Source organism: Protopterus annectens, chromosome 3.part0 (genome assembly GCF_019279795.1).
Source record: "Protopterus annectens isolate FY-2018-M chromosome 3.part0, PAN1.0, whole genome shotgun sequence".
NCBI classification, from domain to species: Eukaryota; Metazoa; Chordata; order Ceratodontiformes; family Protopteridae; genus Protopterus; species Protopterus annectens.
In genome coordinates, this window is record NC_056731.1 from 225,828,133 (window position 1) to 225,846,124 (window position 17,992).

The window sequence follows — 17,992 nt, forward strand, 5'->3', positions numbered from 1 at the left end:
GAAAATACACCCCTAGGATTCCACCTGTGTCCCTGATGGACAGTGGCATCCGGTGCTGACTTGTTGGAACATGGGCTAAATTCTTGGCTAGGCTTGTAAGGGCCTCAGGGCCAATAGCCTAGTAATTTCCTATGATCGTATGATCCTATGATAACACAGTTGTTGTACTTCAGTAGAGTTGCATAGATAACAAACACACCCTGCTGCTAGAAGAGTCACTCATTTCATGCTCCTGCATCACTACAAAATAAAGTATATGCTCCTATGTATACATTTTAAACAGGTAAGGCACCTGAGCACCATAATACTGAAAAAAAATGTAAAAAAAATGCTTATGGTACATCTCACTCTGTCTGTGCTTAACCTCTGCCTTCTTTGTCCAAGGAGTGGCACCAGTTTAGGACACTGCAGTAATGATAACTCTGCTTACCATAAGGGGTGATGCCTGTGGTAAGCCCGTGACAGGCAATCACCTTCTGTAAGGGCCCATCATAATGCCCTAGCATGTGCTTTTATCAGTCCCCATGCAGGAAGCATAAGAAAATATTGGTCTCCATAGCACACCATGCTGGGTTCAATATTCCACAGTACCTAAAGTAGCCATGGCCATGCAATTATGTCAGTTTGGGGAACAACATGATAGCCACAGGTAATGGAAACATTTGTAAGTCATGTGTCACACAAAACAGCACTTGCACCATGGTGCTACTGTACATCTCAATCACTGCACATCAGTGCTAAGAGCACAAACTATATTTGTCAGATGCTTTATGGTCACTGTGACATGCCTGGCTTTCACCAACATATCTTAGTAGTACAATGTGCTATTGCAGCAATTCAGAAACAGTGACACTAAATACTCTTATTAGCAAAGCAGCCATGCTAATTGTCCCTTGTTAGTGCAATTAAAAAACAGTGGTGTTATGTTGTGCAACCTACCTCAATACTGTATATCTGTAGAACAGAGTAATTTCAACAGATAGTCTATAAATGGGCAGTTTTACAGAGTTAAAGCATAAGCTACAATGTTTAAAGAGTCCCACTTGATAAAGTATAGCAGAAAGAAAAAAACAGACCATCTGGTGGATGTCAGTCATACTAAAGCAGATATTGTGGTGTTCTTGTAACAGGACACTGGTATGGCACTACACCACCTGTTCTGTGGTTTTAGGGGTCTACCTGTGTGTTTTAGAGGGTGAATAAGTACAATGGAAATATTGTGAAAGACATTCCACAGGAGGTTTGGGGTTGTAGAACCCCATGTGGAAGCATGGCTACAGTATAGGAAACCTGTGCACAGCATTAACTGTGGCAGATAAACATATGCATAAAGGGCTATCAGAGCTTGTGGTCAGGGGAAGTGGGGTAGGAAAGGCATCAATCATGGCACAAACAGGTGCATAAAAAGGGGGTAGTCATAAGTACAATTATCAGGCTGCACTCTATATACATATACTGACCGGCATGTTTTGTCCACGCAAACATCAAGTCACCCTGGTGGATTTTCAACATCAATAAGCTCTCTAACAGAAGGAAGAAAATCATGGGAAAAACTAGGAGGTGCAGCACCTAGAAGGATAAAAAGCACTCCCAAACTAAACAAACAACTCAGAGGAAAAAGAAAAGTGCATCAAAGTCAAATTTGAGGTAAATTTGGCCTCCAAGGCCAAGGACAATCACAACGCATTCTTTAACTATGTCAGCAATCTGAAAGGCAATACACAATTGTGTGCAGAGCTCTCTCTTAGAGGAAATACCTATACTGAGCTAGAAGATATAGCAAACCTACTGGCAGAAAAAGTCAGCTCTAACGTTATCCATCTCACTCTCCCTCAACTTTCCCTCAGGAAATGCCATCAAATATAACTCCCCCTACTATCACTAGGGAACAGGTCCTCAATGCTCTTGCTAAGGTCCAGATCACTGCATCAATGTACCCAGACAATATCCAAGAATGCATTTTAAATAGCAAGAAATTTGATCTATCAGGCCCTTTGGAATCGCCATTTAACCATAACCTCCAAGCAGGCTTCGTGCCTAATGAATGAAGAACAGCAGCAGTCATCCTTCTGCACAAGGATGGCCCATCTACAGACTTTGGAAACTATAGATTCATAAGTCTCATATGCAAAGTCATGGAAAGAATTATCACAGAAATGATCAATAATGTCATAGAAAACCTCCAGACACAAACCCAGCCCATTTGATTTCGTCAAGGGCAGGTCATGTCTACTCAACCTGGTGGACTTTTTTGAGAAGGTCACCAAAGGAATGAATAAGGGTAAAATGGATCACACTATCTACCCTGACCTGGCCAAGGTGTTGTCAACAGGTCTATATCATATGAGCGAATCGCACAAATTATGAACGCTCATAATATTGAACGTACTGGACCTCGAAGCGCTATTTCTGAGATTGTGATACAGTGAAGAATGGGATATTTGCCCTTTCCTCACTGTAGTGCAATCTCGGAGTTGGAATATATATTTAGCTGGGGGTGTGGTGGGTGCAGCCTCCCACAATAGGAAGTTCAAGGTCCGGTACGCTCGATATTATGAGTGTTCGCAATTTGTGCGATTCGCTCATATGATATAGACCGGTTGTCAACGATCTGTTCTATGGCAGGGTGACCTATCTCGACACCTTCCTTTATCCATTGGTGTCCCTCAAGGATCTATCTTGGGCCTCTTCCTTTTCTCCCTCTTTACTAATAATCTACACACAGCTACTCCACATGGTTCTATAATACCATATGCAGATGATTCAGCACTTATCTGTGCTGCCACTTCTCTATCAACTCTTCATTCTCAAACATAGAAATCTTTCACTTCTGTTGAAGCATGGTTAGCCAATGCCTATCTAATCCTGAACCCAAACAAAACTAAATTATTACTCTTCCAACCTAACAAGACATCTATCTCATGCCTAACATTTAACATAATAGCCAAAGACAATACTGCCATCTCCCCGACAACCCATACAAAGCTTCTTGGAGTGGAAATAGACAATATCCTAAAATTTTACTTGCATATCTCCCTAACTATAAAAAAAGTCCATAAGAAACTTGGAAGTCTATATAGGCACAAACAGTTCTTGACCACAATGGCCAAAATTACATTAGCACAAACTCATCTGCTCTTCACTCTACTATATGCCTCTCCAATTTTAACTAATCTAAGCTAGAAGCATGTTATAATAAAATTGCTAAGTTTACATCTGACTGCCCATATAGAACACATCATTGTACAGCTTTAAGGATACTAGACTGGCTTGAGCTTCCCAACATTATTCTTTACAACCAACTCTCTCTGTCACAAAATTGTAACACAATCAACTACAGCCCCTGCACTACAAAATCCCATCCTTCCTTACAGTTCCAGCAGACCACTTCGCTCTACCAACAAGAACTTACTCACCGTCTTCAAGGCCAGCAACACTGCAGGAGAATCTTTGTTTTCCAACTATATATCTCTTATATGGAACTCTCTTCCTAGCTCCATTCTCTCAATCTCATCCACTAACCACTTTAAGCCATCACTTAAAGCTTATCTAAAAAATAAGTGGCTATGTTCCTGTACTAACCCCTCATGAGTGCTTTGATACATCACAGTATACCCAAAACATATCCAACTTTTCCCCCGGTGTTTAATCCTTTGTTCCTACCGACCTGTCTAAACCTTATATCTTGACATGTCATACCTACAAATAGTACTATCTATGTTCAAAGCCTAGGTTTTGTTGTCACGATATAACAAATTTGTATGTTATGTATACTACATTTTGTTTACATTATGCTTTATTGATTATTGTAATGTGTGCATGAACATTTATTGTTACTCATGAGGCTTTTCTCCCTGGGCCTCTACTGAAAAAAGGACCTGTGTCCAGTCGGACTTTCCCAGAAAACAAATGTTAAATAAATAAATAAAATAAATACCCCACTTGGACATTGTTGACAAACTCAAAAGGTTAGATATAAACCCTTGTGTTACCCAGTGGAGAGCCAGCTAGCTCAAAAACAGGATACAGGAAGTTAGAAGTGGGAAACCCAACTATCCAGAGAGGCCAGTCACAAGAAGAATCCATCAGGGATTAGTCCTGGGACTGCTTCTTTATGCCACTGACTTCTCTAAAGTCAAGGCCAATGTCAACACCTCTGGCTAACTAAATCAGCAGATGATTGCACATTATGAGCAGTCATGGAATTCCCGCTGATACCGATATTATCCAGAAAGGGGTGACACAGAAAAATAACTTGAGTCAGAGCCATGGAATAAAACTAAATCCCAAGAAATGCATAATAGTATCCTTCAGGAAGTCATCCAACCCTGGTAACTATTATATCAACACACCCCTAAAAGTTGACCCAGTTGTCAAGGACTCAGTGGCACACATAGACTGTAATCTAGCCTTTGATCATCACAGGTCTACAGTAGTGAGGAAATAATTCTATGTTGTGCAACTTATAAACAAAGGTACTGCATTTTGGTCTAAAGAGGTCATTGTTCCACTTTATACAGCATTCATCAGACCTATCATGGAGTACAATGCCCCTTATGGTATGTACCTAATCAGGTACAGCTAACAATTGGAATGTCCACAGAGGTTCCTTACTAAAAGAATACAGGGCATAAGTAACATGTCCTGTAAAGACCACCTCAAAGCCCTATCCCTGTATTCTGTCTCCTACAGTTTGTTAAAGAAACTCATGGTCTTGTTGATATTTTTTCTGAGTTTCCAAAAAGTCAATCATCTGACCCATATAAATATGTATATTATATTTTTTTATATTTTATATGTATATATATATATATATATATATATATATATATATATATATATATATATATATACACACACACATATATATATATATATATATCTATATATATCTATATATATATATATATATGTTCATAGGTATGTAGGTGTGCACTAGGCTAGTGGCCCTGGGGTCTTTGCAAGCCTAGCCATAGGATTACCCTGGCATCGTGCCACCCGATCTTAGTTCCTAGTTCCTCTGTTGAGTAGAGCAACTGGTGTTAGCCTGTTATCCCCGGGGTGAATTTTCTATTTCCCATCCACTCATCAAGATTTCTCTTGAAGAGGGTCAGCGAGGTGCTCTGCTTGACATGTATGGGAAGTCTATTCCATAGCATGGGCAGTCTCTGGGTTATGAACCTGCTCCTCCAGTACATTCTGTTGATTGTGGTAATGAGGTTGAGGTCTCTGGAGCATGTGGTGCAGAGGGATTGGGATTTCTTAGATGTAGCATTTCTAACAGAGCTGGGTCAGACATGGCTTTGTAAGTCAAGCAGAGATCACCCCTAAGTAGGCGATATGAGACAGAATAGTTGGAGGTTTTTTTGAGTCTGTCCATATAGGACAAGTGTTTAAGGCCTAGGATCCTATTTGTGAGGTACTTTTGTGGCCTCTACAGATGTTGCAGGTGTCTAGTGAGGTACATGCCAAATGGGGCATTGTACTCAATGATTAGCCTAATGAGGGAATAGGAGAAGGAGACAATGACCTATTTCTTCCTGGATGCAAAACCCTTAGTAATGAGATGTGCCACATAGAAGGACTTTCTGACCACAGTGGCAATGTGGTGATCAAAAGAGAGGTTATTGTCAACCTGTGTTCCCAGATCTCTTATAACACCTTCTGTGTTCAGTGGACTACCATCAATGTGGTAATTCATGGGAACCCAGTTTTTCCCAAAGGGGATGATGACACATTTTTTGGCATTGAGCTTAAGGCCATGGTTCTGACACCAGTCATTGGTGTCAGTGAGGCCATTCTGTAGGATGCCAACTTAATTTGGAGAGTTAATAATAATTCTCAGCTTCCAATTGTCTGCAAACTTGGTCAGCCAGAGTCCCTTCGTGTTGGCCTGGACTTCAGAAAGTAGATACCAGGACCCAGGACCAAACCCTGTGAGCCTCCACTCATGACTATCTGGCAGTCTGACTTGGAGTCAGCTACTTTCATACTGTGGTTTCTATCTGTGAGCCAGTTGGCAACCCACCTAGTGATATAGGGATTGATACCTAGCTTAGTGAGTTTTTCTATGATTCCTTGCTTTCATCCAGAACTCTAGTGACTGACTCAAAGAAGTCGACCAAGTTGAGCAGGCATGATCTACCCTTCACAAAACCAAACTGTGTGGGATCCAGAGTTTGGAGATTCCCTATATCCTTGTTTATTAGGTCCATGATGATGTGTTCCATAGCTTTGCATATCAGACTCATCAGGCTAATGGGGCGATAGTTCCCAGGGTCTGTGGTCGCTCCTCCTTTGTGGAGAGGGATGACTGTACCAGTGTGCCATTTGGCAGGGACAAAACATGAGGTAAGGCTGTGATTGAACAGGGCACACAGGTGAGGTGCCAGTTCACTCTGTAGTTCATGTATAACACAGCCACAGATATTGTCAGGTCCCATAGAAGCTGTATTCTTGGCCTTGAACAGTGCTGTTTTAACCTGTGCAGCAGTAATACTGGGTGCCTGGCAATCTACTGGTATTGTGATTGGTCCTTTGGGGGGTAAAGTCGGCACTGAATCTGTCGGCTAGTATATTGGCAATATCTGTTGGCTCAGTATAGGAGGTACCATTGTGCAGTAGCTCAGAGCAAATCTGGGTATTGCCGTGGAGATTCTTTACATAAATATAGAAGGCCTTGTGGTTGTCTTTACTATCTGCTCCAATATATATATATATATATATATATATATATATATATATAAAATATATATATGTATACAAGCAATAATGCCATTATGCCTGACAGGAATTAATGCCCAGTCAGGAGTGCTGTGTCAGGCCTTTACCAACCCTGGAAGGGCATTATTTCCCTGATGGTGTCCGTCCAGGAGGGTATTATTGCACTTAGGGAATGGTCTATCAGTTAAACTGCTTGTTAATTCATACTTTTGTTATTACTAAATACTTTTTTATATTTTGATGTAAAATATTTCCTTTTCCTAACATTTCAGACTTGCTGTAGCTTATGTAATTGCTGTTGGAAGAAGTATTTTATATTTAAAATACAAATGTACATTCAGAAGCATAGACAGACCCTCCCCCTTGTAGAATGTTTGATTTGCTGAGAATCATAGAGGATTATAGTCAGTCAATGTTGAGTTTCATTTATTTATTTGACATTTGTTTACCGGGAAAGTCCGACTGGGGAAAAGCCCATTTTCAGAGGAGGCCCAGGGAGAAAAGCTCCAGAAAACACATTTGCATATCTGCAAGTTATATATTACAGTTCAGCTACAGTACAGCATTTGTACAGAACATAAAATCGAACAAACAATAAAGTTGTCTTATATTAAAAATAATTAATAAAAGTAAACTAAATGTAGTTTAATATGCTGGAAAAGCCTTGCTTTCTTTCTTGATTAGGGAAGATCAAACATGACAACAGGTACACCCCATACATTTAACATATTTTTGAGGCAGATTAACATAACCTGGATATCACAGCAAATGAAACTTATTGCATTGCATTGCATATCATTTGCAGAGATATGTAGTACATGTTCTTCATTTCTTAATTCATCACATCAAGGGAAACTGCTAGCCTGATCTGCACACCCTTCAATTCCCTGATTGGAAGCAAAATTGGATATGGAAGGTGTGTATGGACATTATGTAAGGAGAAACGTAAAGTTTATTAATCAGGATTGAAGAAATTTTACACAGAAAATTAGAGAAAAAAAGGACAAGCAAGGACTAACAAAAAATAAAGGACTTGATATTCTCAGGTCGTCATTCAGAAGGGTTAGGGGAAATATCTGATTTTGATGCAAGTGCCTGTCAAGCTATTATTCTACAGAACTGCCTAAACTTAAAGTAAATAAAAGGGTACATAACCTATCAAAAGCAAACCACTAGCAATGGAACCAAAAAGTGGATGCATTTGGAAGTAGTACTGCTGTTACGGCACAGCTGCTTGGATAGAGCAGCAACATGGAAAGTCTCATTTCCTTTGCTTGAGAACAAGTGAAATGAAATACTTCTCTCCTTTGGGTCTGCTTCTGTGGGCTGGTGGTTATGTCTGTATGTCTGTTCATGCAGGTAATGAAAGTGAGCCATCAGCCATACTAATGGTAGCACAGATTTCTTTTTCCCTCAGTACCTACTGCCGCTGCCACTATTGCTTTGTAATATTTATTTTTGTTTTTTGGTTCACCCTGGCACTTGCCATGCAAGATATACTTGCCCATACCCTTCTTCCAGGAAGAGAGCTGGCTGGCAGGTATTAAGTGTTGCATCATGTGATGGGGTGAGGAGTTGTCTTCCTGTGTTACGCTCTTTTTCATTGCGACCCTTCAATGCTCAGTATACAATGATGTCACTGCAGACTTATGCATATGTTTCTCTGTGTTCAACCCACACCATATACATGGCAGCACTGACAAACTATACATTTTTGCCACAGTGCCCCCAACCTAGAAACGCTTACTGTATTTTTGAGCTCCAAAATTGCCTGTAGAGTGTTATATACATATTGATGCTAGCAAAGACTATATTAGTACACACTGCCTGGTCTACTTCACATGGTATACCCTTTCACCTATATGCACAGCTAAGGCTATTTAAAATGAATCTAAGGATGAGTTCTCTCATACTAATAGACAAAGAATGCCCTTTAATTATAACCAGATCATTTTGCTGGTAGTAGCTACAGCTCTTTTTCCCCCTGCCCTCAGATTGCCCCTTTTTGGGAATCCTGTTTAATTCCAGCAGATTATGCTAAAAGATATCCCTCGGTGAATGTAATACTGTTATGGGAACACATCTAACTCTTTAGTAAGACAGAGAAACAAAGTTAATTTCTTTTCTCCCAGCTTAGTACAACTTTGAGAAGCACTGAACGCACCTCGTTCATCTTTTATACCATACCGTAAATTTATAACCACATTTCTTATAATTGGTGACCACAGAAAAGCTTCCCAATTCTACATCCCATAATTACTAAATTAAGAACTCCGACAAAGTTGCAGCATATTTTCTCTCTCAGTAATAACATCATTTTACTATAGACCTTCGCGCACACAGTTTTTCAATGTAATCATTATTGGACAGTCTGGGATCAACACTGTCTGGCAGTTAATGTACAGGATTAAGGCTCTCAGCTGTTACTGAGTTGCTTCCTTTCATCTCCTTTTGCCTCCTTGACCAGACAGTGCTCCAGGTCACCCCTGAAAAGGGACACTTTGTGTCCAGTGGACTTACCTGGTTAACATGCATGTAAAAATATTAATCTTTTGATGTTAATTAACTACACTAGTGCCTGCTCCATTTAAGGAGTAACAGTTACCTGCCCTTCTGTTGCCTATGCACACAAAGGCTGATCTTAAAATATTTACTGAAAGGTTATTATCCTTGACCCTTAAAGATTTAGACCTTATTATTTATTTATTTATTTATTTAAATGTTGTACTCTTTTTTTTTTTAGACGTTATCATTTTGGCCAACATCACATCATCTGGATATTTTACCACAATAGTTTTAGAGCCTACGACAGTTAAATTTTAGTGGTGGCTCCTGTTACAGGCACCTCTGTCAAGTCAGTAGCACTTGTGGTATAACAGGAAACTGTAGCAGAGTCTGCACAGGGCTGTAATCTAGTGGTAAGGAAGTATCCAGTTTTGCCTTTTTGGAAGACTGGCCAGGACTGAATCACAGCCAAGGAAAAAGGTGTATTGCAAATTAGTTTTAACATAAACTTAACTCTGTTTCAAGAAAAGAGCCCTTTTTTCACCTGGTAATCCTAGTCTTACAACTTTGACACCATCACTATTTTTGATCTGATACTTTAAGGGTGGTATTCATAGTTGTTGAGGTTAGGCATTATGGGAAGTTGCACAAGTTATGCATAAGCGCAATTGAGGCAATTCATAGACAACAGTTCTGCAGACATGCACTTGTTTTAAATAGCCTGAGGAGACTGTAGGTATAGCATTTAATACCACATAAAAGTTGAAAGCTAATGAAAATATAGTTGTCTTATCATAATTAAATGGCCTTCCTGCCTTATTGTGATTCATAGTAGTTTTTTATGTGCATCTGCATTTTGCACAAAAGGGCTAGAAAATTCACTGCAGTGATTTTACTATCTGCTTTGCAATCACTGGAGTTGCATAAGATTGTTGTTATATTACCTTTTACCTGCATTTACCAGTGAAGATGGATGAGATGCAGGCAATGTCTGCCACACCTGCAGATTTCGTATATGTCAGCAATTGAAGTGATGCATTTTGTAATTGTACCATCGGTAAGCATGTATCAGCGTAGAGGGGAAAGTGACACAACTGCTGGTTATAGTGGAAGGGTTTCAGTGAGGAGAAGCAGGTGGTATAACACACTTTCCTGGCTGTACTGTTAGGTCCACATGCAGTGTCCTCATTACCCTATGTGGATCATTAGTTATGAGGAAGTATTTCCACTCTGAAAATGGGTTTCACATTTTTTTGGTGGCATTCTCTGTTTTCTTCACATTCCAAAAGGAAGTGCTGTAGTAGCTTTCTGTGTCACTGGAATGTTCTATGTAACTGGAATGCTGTGCGAGTACTGCCCCTCCTGTTACTGATTTTGAAAGGTATCATACATAGTGCCCTCTACTTCTCCTTTATTGCAGTACTATCAGCCAATAACTGACTCACAACCTAAGCTGTCCCTGTGTGTTTTGCCCCCCAACATTTCCAAGAAGGTGGCCCCTTATGTCCTCAGAATATCCACAGGAATGTCATCACCCTTATGACTGAAGCTGTTGCTCCTGTCTTATTCCCTGCTGTTGTATCGTAACACCTGCCATCTTTCTGTTAAAGCTTTAGTAAATGTAGACAGTGAATGGCCAGTGAATGGCTCGTGTAACAGATGCAACTTGCAGCTTTAGGTATGACTTGTAGTTTTCTATGCTCTTTTTCTACTGTCTGTGTTGTTCTGGCTTCTGCTGCTGAGACAGTCAAGTGTGCACATGTTTGTGCTTGTAGAAAGTACAATGGATTTTATTCATTATTTGAATTCACCTGCCCCTTATCCAGTCAGAGTGGCAAATGTAAGCAATAATCACCATGATACATGTAGACAGCAGTAAAAATGGTACTTCACAGATTTCCCCAATCGTGTCATTCATAAGTAGAGAAAACACATTAAATTGCTTGTGTTAGCAGTAAAGAAAGGCTACTGCTCAACAGGTGACAATGAATTAAAGTGATTCCTACCTTTTCACACTCATTTCTGCTTGTCCTAGTTAATAAAAAAAAATTACATGGACTGATGGCAACAAATGCTGATAAGAGTAGCCCAAAATGGAGGGCTGTGGAAAACTGGGGGTGATTTAAAAACTTATTTTGCAAATTAGGCCCAACCACAGTGTGCCTTATAAATCAAACCACAGCACGTGTGTATCTTCCCTCTATGCTCTAGTGCAATAGTATCAACATACATACAGTTTCCTCTGTATACAATGGTACCTAACTGAGGATGACTGGACACGGCTGCACCTTACTGTAATAAAGGCTGAACATTCTTTCTTAGTTGATTTGCATACTGATGTAGCACCACTGTCCAAACTTTGGGCACTGGAAAACCTTTTTTAATGGAAGTGCACTGGATAACATACTAAAGCTGTACACAACTTCTTTTCATTTCATGTACGGTTGTAACATGCAACAAGGCATGGGCTGAAATATAAACTGAAACGGTTTCAGACAAAATCCGCTTTCAATTTAGCATCATTAGCAAGTGAGAAACTTCTGAAATGTCATGAAATACTGGAAAACTGCATATGTGAAAAAATATGATATTTGACTAGTTTGAATTAGACTATTTCCTGCAGATAAGGGACAACTTATACTAACTCGATGTACTCGTATCTTAATTAAATAAGGAGTCAGTCTGAGCAAACAAACTCATTTATTTAGAATGAAAATAAAAATACAAGAACAATGTTTTTACATTTATTACAACAGAATAATAAAATTCTAATTATGTTTTTTTTTCACAGTAAAACCTTTCATTAAGTGTACTTCCAGCTGCATCATTTATGTTATGCAGAAAAAAGCAAGACCGTGTCAAACACAAATACAACAAATGAAACATAATTCAGTTTTTTCACACTTTCATGTCAATAATGTTACAGAAGTAGATATTTTGTAGAGCTAGCCATACTCTTGGTAAACACTAGACCATGCCTTGTGTCACTTTTTAATACCTGTGGACTATGGTAAACCCTATAAAAATGTTCTGCTGCAGCCATTATTGCATAAATACAGTGTCCGTATAAATCTATATTTAAATATCTGCAACAGCATATTAATATACATAAAATATTGTACATCTTTACATAATTTTTGTTTGACTTGTGCGTTTAACTTCTACTACCAAATGATAGTTGTAGAATATATAACAACATCATGACAAATTTATAGAATGGAAGATCAACCAATGATGAACGGCAACTCCAGAAATGCAAACTGGATGAGTTAGTCTCATTGGATTTATATGTCTTGCAAAGCTTTTACATTTGTTGACTATATTGTAAGATCATAGGTGTAAATGCCATTTTGTCAGTCTTTGGGATTTTCCTTTGGCCATGTGAGTGTGGAGTTAAAAGTAAAGTGGGTAAAAGACCTCTTACATAGGGGTTGCAGGGGCTCACGCCTCACAATTTAAAATTTCTTTTACCTGAAGTTTTGATTCATTCAGTATACCGTCAGAAGGTTACACTTCACTGAGTTATAGTACAGCCACTGATTATTGCCCAGAGTTATCCATCTGTACAGGTCATGGTAAACAATTGAGCATTTGTAGACAGAGCAATAATATAGCATTTAATACCACATAAAAGTTGAAAGCTAATGAAAATATATTTTGTATAACAATAGTACTTTATAAGTCCTGCAGGTTCGTGTTGTTTATTGTCAGTAGAAACCATTATAAGGAAAACATTCCACAAAGGTGCAGTGCAATTTTAAAAAGGACATGGGACAATTGAAGAACATGAAATAGGGCTGGGGACATTGAAATAGGGCTGGGGACATTGAAACAGTGCTGACTCCATCATGAGAGGGCAGACTGTGTTGTCAAGTCAACTTCTGCTCCCAAGCATATGTAATGTATTTAGGAATGGTGGTACATTTGATCAGAGAAAATACATGACTTTACAGTCTGAACTCAGAATTATGAAGCAGCTTAGGGCTTCATCACAATGCAGCAGTCTAGACAAAATGGTAGAATCTACTGAAATGCAAGTAATATGGTTCTAATTGTCAGGGAGAAGTTTAAAAAGACTCTTACTTACAAATATACAACTTGCAGTTTTTCTCTTTCAGGCCCTGTATGCAATTGAACGAACGAACGAAGATGAACATTAACAAGATTAAATAAAGAAAGTGAATGGTAGAGACTAAATCTAATTTTGACCATCTGCATCATGATGCAATTAGCAGCCTATTATAAATGGAGTAGAAAAAAGTGGACAAGGGAAAGCTATGCTTGTTACAGAAATAGCCATTCTGGACTTCACTACCCCTGAAGTCATCATGCTTTACAAGAAGTGTCTTCTTCATCAATACTTGATTCAAATAGAGGTGTAAATGTATTAAAATGATCACGCTGCAAAATACTATAGGCATGTACCCCAAAAATACAGACTTGTGAAAGCTTTGTTTTACCTACTGGGCACACAACTCTAGATTATGATATATTGACTAGTGATGGAGGAAATGCAACATGGTATGAATAGAGTGATTGACTCTCTGTGTCAAAAGCCTTGCAACCTCACAAAAAGCAGTATGCAGTATTTCCCAATGAATTTATACAAAATACTACTCGCAGTCAAGTTCCAAGTGTACAAAAACACTGTCAGGGATTCAAGTAGCTTTTAGTGCATGCAGGCTGCTGAGCCCACTTGAACTTGAAGATACATTTGGGCAAGTAGCTGTGGGGGGAGAAGGATTTTAGGGTTAGGGAGTGGGAAGGAAGTTTCAAAGTTAGGGAGCAATCAGTAAATTTATGTTTAGGGAGGGGGCAGCAGTTTTAGGTTTAGGGAGTGAACAGGGACTTTAGATTTAGGGAATGGAGTAGAAATTTAATGTAAGGGAGCAAGGACTTGGGGTAGGAACTTTGTGGAAATTTTAGGTTAGAGTTTAGGTTCTGGTAAGTCTATGCATTTTTATAGGGTTGGGTATGGAGAATGTTACATTCAAATGGGAGACTGGGCTAGTGAAAGTCTGAACACTTGCTTTTTTGAGCAAGTGGCATTGGAAAGGTGTGTTGGGTGCTATTAATATGTTAAAATTTGTAGTAGATTCCAATCTATGTATACAAAACTGGCAAAACTGTGGGAGTTTAATTGAGAAGTTATAACAAGCGTCTCTTCACTTATTGAGTGTACTATTGATCACCATGGTATGAATTGTGCCCATACCACTTTCTCTGACAACGTATTGGTATTCTTTAAACTACTCTAATACAGCATCTATTTAGATGAGAAAGCCAAAAAATGTCCGATTTACTTCAGTGAGGCAAGCATAGTGATTCCTGCTGTTGCAAATCCTTCTTGTGTAAACATATTGTTTTATTAGAAGTAGTTCCTGAATTTTCATTATAAATTAACGAATCTCGTAGCAGTTTTCAATATCTAAAAGCATGTTTTGCAAGATACTAAACATCAGTATATTATTAAGCCACAATATACATATGCTGTTCCATTTTGAGTTATAGCAGCTAGAAAAATTCAAATGAAATAAAAGTCTACTCTTTTGCAGAGGCTAGAACATACATGTCACATGTGCACCCGTCTATTTATGTTTCATATATGGCATCTGCAGATGTACATTGAAATTAAGTCAGGTAAATGACTTACCCATAATCACACACTTTGTAAATGGAGACTTAGTATCAAACTGAATTCTAGGATGAAGTTCATTATTGATTCACTGTGCTAACAACCTCTGCTGAACAGCTAGACCATTCACATCTATTACATTTTTCTTGTCACCTTTATTTGCTGTATGGATTTGCATTTTGCATGAAGACACTTCTGTATCTCATGACTATCCAAGGTGGTAAATTCAGACAGGAAAGATAAAATAAAGCCTAAAACAAGTCACATGGAAGAAAGTGGTACTGAAAGGCAACAGCATTTACAGTAAGTTACCATTAACTCCACCAAGGAGGAAACTATATTACATTTAATAGTTGTCAGGTAACTGCTTTAAATAGAAACTTGTCAAGAAATGCAGAGACTCAGTAGACTTTGTGAAGCAGGTTAAAAAGATTTGAAATATGTAAACTTTTCTCCCCACAGTGACTTAATTACAGGTCTTGAACTAGCTTGCAGTCAGCACTGTCCTCTGGTAGCCTGTATCAGTGGATATCTCACCAAAATCAACATTAAAAGTGCTAGTATGACATGTAGTATTTTATAATTAAAACAAATGCCGATGCACACTACGAAAGGCATCAGATAAATTGAGGGACAGCAGATGTTTAGTCTGAAATATAGATTTCATTATAATTTATAATAAGGTGCATTCTATGTTGTCAGAAAATGGTAATGTTGCTTAATAGTAGTAAAGCCAGCATGACACAATATTAATTTAGAGTAATAAAAAGAAGTATGTGAGAACTAAGGAGCTGTGGTTTACTCACTGCTCTTTGGAAAAAGCAGATGTTGGTGTTTTAGCAAATTTAAGATGGTGAACACTCTATCATATATTAAAATTACCAGGTCTGGAAGATACTTACTAGGTACCAACAGATATAAAACTTTATAATAATTTCCAGCTCACAGATGAATGCATGGGGGAGCTCTCACATGGAAGACTCCATGAGAAGCGAGTCTTGGATGGGTCTCTCTTTGATGAATACCACACGGTAATTTCTTGCTTAATCTGGTACAGATTATGGCATACCATACGTGTTTCTTTAACAAGTGAATGAAAACAAGTACCCCCACAATCATTGAAGACTTGGCAAGATTATGGATGTATTTTAGAAACAATGATCAATATTGTAACTGCCAATGCCCCTCCTTATCACCCCGTATCCCAAAAAGAAATGCAGATACACATATTGGTGGGACAGTGAACACAAGCATTTTACATTATATAATACCTTCACATTTACATTATAGAATACCATCACATTGCTCTGTTATCACAAATAACTATGATTATTTGCACTTAAATGGCATGTGCTCATTGCTTGACAAATACTTCTATTTATCTGAAATGACAACAAGATGCAGATTTATTAATTTATTACTCATTTATTAACCAGGTAACCCAAACTAGGCCCAGACATGCCTTTTGGGTAACCAGGAAGTGTTGCCTGGTTAAGTCACTTACCCAGAGTCACAAAGCTGGCTAATTAAGATTGAAGGAATCAAACAATGGATGACCAGTCTGATGATATAGCCACGTGATTTTGTCCTCAGCAAAGGTTAAAATATTGGGTGAAGTTTTTGAACAAGGGATCACAATCTCTTCTACAGTAACTTAAAAGTAAGAAGGCTTCCAAAAAAATAAAATAAAATAAAAAAATAAAAAAATATGGATAACATAAACATGTACTTAACTGCACATGAACAATAGGATGTCAATGAGATCTATTAAAGTTTAAATGGAATTACCCCCGTGGATGTTGCTTTTCAGATGTGACTGAAAAACAGTAATCACTGCCTGGAGTTTCAGGAGAAAACTCAATCAGGATTTTAAGATGTAGCATTAATTATATTGTTCAGAGAGATGGCAGTGAAGCAAGGGGTTGAAAATTGTGGATGAGCCAAGAATAGAAATTACTTATCTGTATATAATTTGCAAAATCAGTCAAGAGGCTGAGAATCATGGATGACATTTAACATTAGGTTTCCACTCAGAGATATTCAGCTCGCATCAAAGCATGACATCTTTCTGTCCTGTGTTGCCACCAGGTGTGTTACTGCCAAATCAGGCAGAAGTTTCTGCAGTTCAAAGTCTTACACTCCATAACAGATTTGGCTGCGGACTGCTCAGATGTTTGTCAAATGTTGTTCTTGCTACCAAATTAGTAAACATGCCTAATTTGGAGTGATGGATCATTGGCAAAGTTAACTTAAATGTGCAAGTAGGCATACTTCATTTGTAGTAACGTTATTTATAGACACTATAAATATCCAGAGTTGATGTTCATTTAAAACTGCTCTAGTGAGCAACCTGTGCATTTACAAGAGCATAATAGAGTCCTTCTTGTGCAAGTAGCTGGCTGTGAGTCCCTAATTCTGCAACTTTTCCATTATGAATTACTGCTATGATGTCAGCGTTTTGAACTGTAGACAGACGATGAGCAATAACTATACAAGTCCGACCTTCTCTTGCCTTATCTAGAGCCTCCTGAACAATCTGGACAGAGAAAGAAATTCAAATAATTAGATGTGCTTCTTTAGTGTTAGAACAAAACATATCAATGAGACAATTTTCAGGATCTATTATTAGTAATACAATATAAAGTCCATATTAATCCTCTCCTGGGATTCAGAAAGGGTTATTACAGGTGGTAAGCCCTACTATGAGTGGCCATCCCCTCACACTAAATCTACTAGAGTGACTTCCATGAGTGAATGAATCCTGCTGACTGTGGTAAAATGTAACGAGGCAATCTAGGAGAGTGACTAATGTTAGACACATGCTCTCCTCTAGAAATGCCTGTGGCTATAGATTTATGTTTCCAAGTGATTCAGACATCTCTTGGCTTTGTAAATTATCATTGCTGGCCCAGAAATTTAACTCAACCAAAAGGATGTGTGCATCCATTGACTTCAGTGGGAAGAAGTTGGGGTACAGGTAAGTGCAGTGAAATTCAGCACAGGCATGGGGTATAGGATGGGTAGTGAGGGAGTGTACCTGTGTGTGCGTGTATCAGTGTGCATGCATGTCTGCAGGGGTATGACTTGGGGGTAGGATGACTGTGTGAGTATGCGTGTATCTGCCTGGTA

General features: G+C 38.5%; 1 protein-coding gene across 1 annotated transcript in view; it reads right to left on the bottom strand.

Annotated features, from left to right (window-relative positions):
* Positions 1–11,911: 11,911 nt before the first annotated feature.
* LOC122796318 (ATP-dependent translocase ABCB1-like) overlaps positions 11,912–17,992 on the bottom strand; it is a 329,590-nt gene continuing 323,509 nt past the window's right edge. Inside the window, exon 29 of the mRNA XM_044064705.1 lies at positions 11,912–17,399. Within this exon, the coding sequence (XP_043920640.1) occupies positions 17,202–17,399 (198 nt within the window). The 3' untranslated portion in view covers positions 11,912–17,201. The remainder of the gene's footprint in view (positions 17,400–17,992) is intronic.